The following is a 9,663-nucleotide window of genomic DNA, read 5'->3' on the forward strand; positions in this document are numbered from 1 at the left end:
CATATGTCACAAGTAATTGAATTTATGTTACAGATGTGAATGTACATCATTGGTTCCTTTGTTCCGCATGTTGTTTGCGTTGCTTCTGTATGTTGCATGCATATTTTTTAGTTTAATGAATGTGATTTGTTTGCATACTCGGAGTACTTGAGTAATCTTGTACGGATCGCAATGGGAAGTGTTGCAACGACGTTTTATACACACGCAAAACGTGTCGCATGCGGAGACTTATGTTGCATGGATCGGGTGTTGCAGGATCATAACTTAACTCGGGCAGCTGCGGAGGCGGCTGAGTGGGAAAAATTATCACCCTGACCAATGCGTATAGATATAAAATACACCCAAAAACCTTGATGAAGATACAATCATCAGGGTGGATTCTGCAATTTGGTACTTTTGCTTTCATGAGCAATTAATGACCAATGTAGTTTTTTTTAATACAGTACAATCACAGTCGCTCACATACACAAGCATACATTCACCCCTATAATCGTATGCATGCACACCATACTGCTATGAGCACCTTCGAGAGACTGAGCCGACCTAGCATCTTAAGATTTTACAAAGTCAGCATTGACAGCTCACGGTCAAGGGGAATGTCTCCTCCCACTGATGAACATCGCCGGAAGCATAAAATAATTTTAAAAATAATGCGAGCACCAATGTCAAATCTAAGACTTAGGGCCAGTTCTTTTGAGCAATTCTTCCAGAATTGACCCCCTCCCAGCTTCTCCCAGAATTGCCACTTAATATTTTTTTATAATTCCTAGCTAATTAGACCTTAACTAGCTAGGAATTGTAAAAAAATATTAAGTGGCAATTCTGGAAGAAGCTGGGGAGGGGGTCAATTCTGGGAGAATTGCCCAAAAGAACTGGCCCTTAACCTCTGGTGGACCGAGAATACCAGTATCCATCCAAATATAGATTGGTTCAACGACCAATGTAGTTAACGCAGTGATTTAATGAGTCGGGGCATTGGATCCGAACCCTGCCCAATGAAGTCCGACGGCGCCGAACCTGGAATGCCGGTGTTGTACAGGTCAGAGTGCCGGCCCTATCATCAGAGCTCCCGTTTAAAGCCCAGCCCCAGCTCTGCTCCGAGTCCTATAAATACGTACCGACCAAACCCCCGTCCTGGTGCTTCATTGCCTTGCCGCACCCGTCCCTCTGACTCCCACACCCCCACGCCACGCCACGCCACGCGGCGAGAAGATGGACAAGCACGCCGCCGCCGACGCTGCCGCCGCCGCCGCAGCAGCAGAGGACGTCGAGACGGGCGAGCACGAGCGCAAAGGTGCGCCGCCCCTCCTCTCGATTTCCTTTTGCCTGGTTTATAGGGGCGTTTGTGTAACGGCTTTAGCGTGCACGATTATTCCTCCTGGGGGTTTGGATTGATCGGCCCCGGCGGCGGCGGGGGCGGTCTTTGTTTGTTCGTTCGTTGCAGGGACGGTATGGACGGCGACGGCGCACATTGTGACGGCGGTGATCGGCTCCGGCGTGCTGGCGCTGGCGTGGAGCGTGGCGCAGCTGGGGTGGGTGGCCGGGCCGCTCGCGCTGGTGGGCTTCGCGTGCGTCACCTACTACACCTCCACGCTGCTCGCCAACGCCTACCGCGCGCCCGACCCCGTCACCGGCGCCCGGAACCACACCTACACCGACGCCGTCCGATCCTACCTCAGTACGTGTCCCCCTCTGTTCCTCCACACGCAAAACAGCAAGGATTCTGAACCCAATGCCTGAAACTTTTCCCCAGGTCCCAGAGAGGTGTTCATGTGCGGGATCGCCCAGTACGGCAACCTGTGGGGCACCATGGTCGGCTACACCATCACCGCCACCATCAGCATGGTGTGAGTATCATCAAACCAACAACCAAAATTCAGTCCACCTCCTCATCACGAATCAAACTACCAAAGTACGTGACAAGTTATCATTCAGGGACATGCTGAATCCTGTTTTTTTCTCTGTTTCTAGTGCGATCAGGAGGTCGGACTGCGTGCACGAGAACGGCCAGGGCGCGCGCTGCGACGCGCCGGGCACCGTGCTCATGCTCGCCTTCACCGTGGTCCAGGTGGTGCTGTCCCAGTTCCCCGGCCTGGAGCACATCACGTGGCTGTCGGTCGTCGCGGCGGTCATGTCGTTCGCCTACTCCTTCATCGGGCTCGCGCTCTCGGTGACGGAGTGGGCGTCGCACGGCCTCCGGCCCGACGGGAGGATCGCAGGCGCCACCGCGGCGTCGTCCAGCAAGAAGACGTGGGACGTGCTCCTTGCCCTTGGGAACATTGCCTTTGCCTACACTTTCGCAGAAGTGCTCATTGAGATCCAGGTAAGCATGGATGATGATGATTCAGATACTCAAACTCCAGAAATTACATGTTTGATCAGAATTCAGATACACATGTTTTTGTTTCAGAACATTACTCCAGGTGACAATGTTTTTTGTCAGTAACTTCTTACCTGTTTTGCTTGCAGGATACACTGAAGTCCCCACCATCTGAGCACAAGACCATGAAGAAGGCAGCAATGTATGGAATCGGAGCCACCACCATATTCTACATCTCCGTTGGCTGCGCCGGATATGCCGCATTTGGTTCAGATGCTCCCGGCAACATCCTTACGGCCCCCGGATTAGGGCCATTCTGGCTCGTCGACATCGCCAACATGTGCCTCATCCTCCACCTTATTGGGGCATATCAGGTCAGTGCATCTCAATCAGAAATTGAGAATTTGCATATTCCATAATATTGACAAGCTGAACTGTTCAACAACTTGGAACTAAAATGCTTTCCTCAATGCAGGTCTATGCACAGCCCATATTCGCTACAGCAGAGAGGTGGATTGTCTCCAGGTGGCCAGACACCAAGTTCATCAGCAGCGCATGCACCGTCAGCATCCCGCTCATGCAGCGAGGCTCGGTGACCGTCGCGCCCTACAAGCTCGTCCTACGGACGGTCATAGTTATTGCAACAACTGTGGTGGCAATGATGATACCGTTCTTCAACGCGGTGCTAGGGCTCCTCGGCGCGTTCAGCTTCTGGCCGCTAACCGTGTACTTCCCCATAAGCATGCACATTGCCCAGGGGAAGATCACCAAGGGGACCAAGTGGTATCTCCTGCAAGGTTTGAGCATGGTCTGCCTGATGATCTCAGTGGCAGTGGGGATAGGCTCTGTGAGCGACATCGTGGATAGCCTGAAGGTCTCCACCCCTTTCAAAACTGTCAGCTAGAGGATGTACAAGACTTGTAGAATAGCGGTTGAATCTGTAGGCTGAGTCTCTGTACTGTATCGTATCATTTTTCTCTGATGTCCACGTATCGGGATGTGATATCCGATCAGTTCCGCAAAGATTTGGAGCTAACAGCTTAGCTGGATCGGTTGTAATGACCCATTGGCTTGTTTCTACTACCTCTAAATAAACTTGCAAGAATGACTAACATGTGAAATAGGAAGTACTGTGTTAAAGACAAGCTCCTCTTTGATAAAATCGAGCCCATTCAAAGTAGTCGAAATTGGACTACACTGCTTTGTTTCATCATTATCACAGTTCAGTACAGTAAATCACCATCTAGCATTTTTACAGAAACTGCAAGCTATATGACTGAATTTATACATAAACTGCTGCAGATACATGACCTATGAGGCTACCACAGAGGCCACTACACTTCCAGAGTATTATTAACAGCCTTCTAGTTACTTGCTTCCAGCTCACTAGTAATACATTCTAATCTGCTACTTCAGTGTTGTTGCTATTCTGAGTGTAAAGGTCCTCATCTTGTTGATGGTGGCATCTTACAAAGAAAAGGTAGCCTGCTTTTACTTATTATTCCTGTTCTTTGCCCTCCGAATACGGAAGTAGAATCATTGTCAATAAGCATTTTCACAACTTCTCTCATCGTCGGTCGCTCAGAAGGGGCTCGAACAATTTAGACAAGGGCAATGTTAAAGACCTTCATTATATCTTCTGACGCATAGTTGCCAACTTATAGATCAAACTGCTGCAGTTACGGGATCAAACCCAGGACACAGTTTCCAGTTCACCTTCAAACTGGTAGTCTGTCCGGCTACGTCCACTAAGAAACTCTGACGGCACAAGACTAGTTTACGCCACTCTCTTCTCGCACCTTGAGAGAATACGGAAGCCCTGCAGTTCAGAGATAAGCTGACGTAAGACTTAAATCTTCATACTGATATCTTTAAGGTGAATATATGCATCTAAAGAGTAAGTAATATTTCACTTGTTAATGTTACTACTCAAATATACATGGATAGGTCTACTTTAATGACTTGATACCAAAACGTGTAAGGATATTATGAAGAAATTAAAAGACAAACTGCGTCCATTTAACATATATTGGTATCAAGTGAAAGATACTACATCAATTATACTGCTTTAATAGTCAAATTAAATAGTTAGTGCTTCACTTCATTAGACGGTGTTATTTACCAGGACAGGACAAGATGAATAATAGAGTAGTTGAGTTTGGGTAGCACTGGCAAAATATTTTCTACAGTACTTGCACAGAAGACTAAACGTTAAACCGTTACAGCATTAATAACTACAAAAAAGATGTAAAGATAAGTCGATGTAAGTGACAGGATGTCTCAAACTTACAGTGAGCTATGTAACCATGGGTACCGGCAAAGCAGCTGATGGATTGACCCCTCGCACATGGAAGGACTCGACAATCCACTTTGAGTCACTGTCATCACCACTCTCAGTGTCTTGCTTTCTGTTGAAATCCTCAAGCCTGTTATTTTCATATCTCAGACATGCCAATCCAGATAAGAGAACAACCAAAGAGGTCACCATGATCAGCACAGCAAAAAGCCGCCTCCGTGAAAAGCTATGATGGTTGTCAATCCACTGGCAAGGGCGTAAACTGGTGCCTGATTGCCTCCAGCCTTCTGAAGTGGCAGTGACACATAGGTCAGAGTTTTCAGAGAATGCATCATCTCCGGCAATCATGAGGAGCTGTGGGGGGATTGGTCCAGACAAATTGTTGTGAGAGAAATCAACATAGGTTGGCCTCAGTGACTGCAATGCATCAGGGATTTCACCAGAGATCATGTTATGGGATAGATTGAGTGAATCCAGAATCAAAAGGGAGCCAACTGTGTCAGGGATTTGGCCAGACAAAGAATTCTCTGCAAGATCAAGGTCAACTAGGCTGTCGCACAAACCAATTTCTGGTGGTATTGACCCTTCTAATGCATTCTGTTCCAAATGCAGGTATGACAATTGCTTCAGGTTACCAATGTGTGCAGGGATTTGGCCAGAGAATCTGTTGTTGGAAGCAACCAGCTTCTTCAGCTGAGGGAGATTTCCCAGCTCCATTGGAAGTTCACTAGAGAAGTTGTTGTTCTGAACAAGCAGCTGGGTTAGGGTGGCTGAAATGCCTATATCAGAAGATATTCCTCCAATAAATCCATTGTCAGCAACATCAATGATGACAGCATTAGGCAATCCCCATATGCCATGAGGAATGCTCCCACTGAACTGATTTTGGCTTACTCTAAACCTCTCTAGAGTCTTGCAAGAAGAGTAGGAGGTGGGGAATTCACCTGAGAAGTTGTTGCTCAAAGCCAGTAAGAACTGCAGTTTGTCGCTTTGGCACAGGAACTTCGGAAATTCACCGGTAAAATAATTCTCTGATATGTCAATTGTATTGAGTGGTGAGAATCTGCCAAGGTTGGCAGGAAAGTTTCCTGAGAATTGATTTTCATAAGTTGAAAATGACTCAAGAAACTCCCAGTTCCCCAGTCCTTCAGGAAGCTCACCATAGAAGTTGTTCCTGTAGACGTGGAAGATCTTAAGATTCTTCAGTCTAGCAATTTCCTTGGGCAGTACACCAGTAAGTTGATTATGAGACACATCAAATTCAGATAACAATGTCAGGTGTACAAGCTCAGGAGGAATTTCACCAGTCAGGTTGTTCTGGTAGAGCTCAATCTTCCACAGGTTGCGCAAGTTGGATATCGCCTTCGGGAACACACCGGTCATCTGATTGCGCGAGAAGTCCAGAGTCCCAAGTGACTCCAAGTCAAAGACTGAAGCTGGTATCTCTCCTCTAAGGTTGCATTGCCCCAAGAATAGCCATGTCAGATTCTTCAGGAGTCCAATGCTTTCAGGAACACCACCTTCATTGAAACTGTTCTCTCCTAGGCCCAATTCAGTTAGGCCTGATAATTTGCTGATCCACACAGGAAATGCACCAGAAAACCCATTTGTTGATAAATCAAAAACTTGCAATTTGAGCAATGATGAAAGATCAGGCAATTGGCCTGTCAAGCTGTTCATTGACAAATTAAGAACTTGCAAATTTGTGCAGTTGGTCAGTGCAGCAGGGATAATGCCTGAGATGGAATTTGCACTGAGGTCCAAAGTATGCAACTGGTGGAGAACAGAAAATGATGGTGATATTGTGCCTGACAGCGAGGCATTTGAGAGTGACACTCCTGTGACCTCACCAGAAATTTCATGGCACGTTACACCATGAAATTGGCACGGCGAGTGAGATTCATCCCAGTTGCTCATGTAATTCTGTGGATCCTGCAAATGAATTTTGATGTCGAGGAGTGCGTCTTTTTCCAGACGTAAAGATGTGGATATCCCAACATTGGCAAATAGTAGAATGCACAAGAAATATATCTGAAGAGGCGAGGTTGACATCCTGTGTACCTGAAAATAAGGGATCCTAAAAATTAGTCACCAGAAATATATCTGAGGAGGTGAGGTTGACCTGCATACTGTGTACCTAGAAATAAGGGATCCTAAAAATTAGTGTGGACACACTGGATCTGATGAAGGTATAAATGCCTAGACGATATTTCCACAGAAGTGGATACTGCTTAAATTCCAGAAACGAATGAAAGCAGTTTGCAGTTGGCTATCACCATAGTTGTACTCGAACTTTTATCGCAGTTGATGGAAATTGAAGTGTGAAAAGACTTCAAGACAAATCACTGTGCCAAATCTTGGTGCTGAATAATCGTGGGGACCAAGCTACTAAAGAGATACTAGTTCTTGTTAGCCTAGGCTCCTAGCAAATACCAGTATCAGTCTTCTCATGCTCTAATTCTTCAGCAACAGAAATGTACTCTCTGAATACCAAAATCTCTTCTAAGTTTCTAAGCACTGCAGATTTTTACATAAACTTATGCAGATATTTTAGCAGGTACTGTACATTAATTGGATATACCCCTATCTTTTCCCAGCCTCTCGGTCTCGGATCACTAGAACCGGATCTTGGATGTGTTCATACTTCATGTCGACATTCGACTCGATCATTCAGCAAGTGGTCGCACAGAACAATTTGATTCCCAGAGCAGAACAAAGGTCCTTATTACCGTTGTCTCTAGCACATACGGCCATTTTCTTCGGTCAAAAAAGAAAAGAAAAGAAAAACATATGGCCATTGTCTAGTATTGCGTCACACGACGGCGAAATGCGAGTTCTGGTGCCTGCAGTTCCATCTACAGCAGATCGTTGCCGACCACACACGACCGAACGGTGCAGGGGCGCAGCGACACTCTACTACATGATCTCATCTGCAAACGGGCGAAGTTCCACGCTTTCTGCATGCATCATCTTGGCACGGAGCTAACCTATGTTTTGTCAAGTACTGATGAACACCAGCACATCGCCGTCAGCGACATGAACCATGCGTATGGAATGCTGATTCCTCTGTCCAATGCCCCTAACCAGTCGCAGCAATATTTCTCCATTGGTCTCTACTTCTCTTGGTCAGAAGAGCTACTCTACGATAATTAATAATATGGCCATGTGTTTCGTCTCACAAAAAAATGTCCATGTGGCAGACTACCGCTTCCCGGGAAAAGCAATCAGAGTACATGATATGAATCAAGAAATGCATCAAAAAGCAATACAACATTATTATGACTAAAGTGAGCTATATACATCGAGCCATACTTATATAGTACTCCCTCCATTACAAATACAGGACGTTGTAACTTTTTTGTGAATCGGATGTGTATAGACATGTTTTAGTGTCTTTGTTCACTTATTTTAACTAGTATATAGTCCATATTGAAATATCCAAAACATCTTATAATGACGAACGGAGGAGGTGTGTGGCTCCATACTCTCTAGTACAGTAAACTAGTAAAGTTTTTGTTTCAAAAAGGAGGGAAAACCCCGGCTCGTGCATCAATTGATGCATGCAGCCCTCTATTATTTTGAAGTAAGTTTTAACGCCCAAAACTACCAAAGCAGTAAAGTACATATATAGGTACTCGATCAATCCTGCTACTCCCTCCGTACCAGTGCATTAGGCACCTCACGAAAACCAGATTTTCCCATCAAAGCGGTAAAGTACTTCCTCCGTAAACAAATATAGGACGTTTTATAGGTAGCTAAGTATGTCAACAAATATAAGACGTACTGTATATATTAGGAGCGAGCACATGCATAGGTACTCAATCAATCCTGCTAGTACCAAAACTTGTCCGCGTACCAAATGGAGAAATGTAACCGCACACAAAAGGCAGGGCACAGCACAGGGGAACGAAGGAACGCACCGGCTGCAGGAAGGCAGGAGACGCGGGCGGAATTCCTTGGCCTGGATCGAAGCAGCAGAGTGCCAGAGGAGGAGAGGGAGAGAGAGAGAGGAACCGGCGGGCGAGCTCTGGGCTATAAGCAGTGGAGCGAGAGAGACGGAGCAGAGGAGAGCGGCCACGGAGGCAGGAGGTGCGGGCGCCTCTAGCTTTCCTTTGGGTCGCGGCGCGGAAATGCTCTGAAGCCTCTGCTCCGTCTGATGCGCCGGCCGGCGTATATATAGCGGTGGCGGTTCATTGCGTCTCGGGATTCGCACTTGCACGCCCGCCCCTGCGTGGTGGGCGCGACAGGGACGGATTTTACACTACGCGGGGACCAAGCGCGACGGGCTCCGTCCCGTCCAGCCCCACCCGCGCGCGCCGGAATCTTCTATCCTGTGGTGGATCGCGGGAGGCTGCGGCGGGCGGCATCGCTGGTGGTCTGGTGACTGGTGGAGGCTGCCATCCACTGGCTGAAAGTGAAAGCAACGGCCGCGTCGCGCAGCTCCCGCCCGGTCTCCGCCCCGGCCGTGCCCGTGCCCGTGCCCGTGCCAACGTGCCGCGCCCCCGTGCCCGCGCGTCGACGGGCGCTGAGTCACCGGCACTAGAACGCCGGTCGATCGAGAGGAGTAGCGCTGAGCTCAACTGTTGTTCCTCTCCACACTGTTGTGCCTTCGTGAAAAACCAAGTGTAAACGAACGGAGCAGGGCGGTCGATTTTTCTGAACCTCCGAAATGCCCCCCTCCCGTTTCAACCACGGTAGGTGAGGTAGGTTCATGGAAAACGAAGCGCCAATCAGCAGGTCTCGGACTCTAGCTAGCTAAGAGACGATAACGCCACCAGCAGAAATTCGAGTCAAAGATCTGCCGAGCCAGCTCACTGCCCTACTAGAAGCAAACGCTACAGGTGCAGATAACCCATAACAATTGCACGGCCGAAAGCTGCAGATCATGACCAGATCATGGGCAAATACTATAATCATCCCGTGCCTCTTGGCCAGATTCTCTGCAGATCACGCACGTACTCGTATATTATCAGATAAGTTCCTCGTCTTGATGCAGATAAAGAACTGCAATCAGCAGCCAAGGCGATCTGTCTGGGTGGTGTTTTGC

General features: G+C 47.6%; 2 protein-coding genes across 2 annotated transcripts; one reads left to right on the forward strand and one right to left on the reverse strand.

Annotated features, from left to right (window-relative positions):
- The first annotated feature begins 1,095 nt into the window (after window positions 1–1,095).
- LOC123062788 (amino acid permease 6) lies at window positions 1,096–3,460 on the forward strand. The gene is made up of 6 exons (XM_044486452.1): window positions 1,096–1,294; window positions 1,445–1,678; window positions 1,754–1,847; window positions 1,972–2,323; window positions 2,470–2,694; window positions 2,796–3,460. Exons 1-6 carry the CDS (start codon window positions 1,213–1,215, stop codon window positions 3,222–3,224), a joined length of 1,416 nt encoding a protein of 471 aa, XP_044342387.1. The 5' UTR covers window positions 1,096–1,212; the 3' UTR covers window positions 3,225–3,460.
- Window positions 3,461–3,477: 17 nt separating this feature from the next.
- LOC123062787 (receptor protein-tyrosine kinase CEPR2) lies at window positions 3,478–8,826 on the reverse strand. The gene is made up of 3 exons (XM_044486451.1): window positions 8,537–8,826; window positions 4,611–6,677; window positions 3,478–4,139 (listed from the first exon to the last, which is right to left on the reverse strand). The coding sequence occupies exon 2, from the start codon at window positions 6,666–6,668 to the stop codon at window positions 4,617–4,619; it is 2,052 nt and encodes a 683-aa protein (XP_044342386.1). The 5' UTR covers window positions 6,669–6,677; window positions 8,537–8,826; the 3' UTR covers window positions 3,478–4,139; window positions 4,611–4,616.
- Window positions 8,827–9,663: the final 837 nt, after the last annotated feature.

Source organism: Triticum aestivum, chromosome 3A (genome assembly GCF_018294505.1).
Source record: "Triticum aestivum cultivar Chinese Spring chromosome 3A, IWGSC CS RefSeq v2.1, whole genome shotgun sequence".
NCBI lineage: Eukaryota > Viridiplantae > Streptophyta > Magnoliopsida > Poales > Poaceae > Triticum > Triticum aestivum.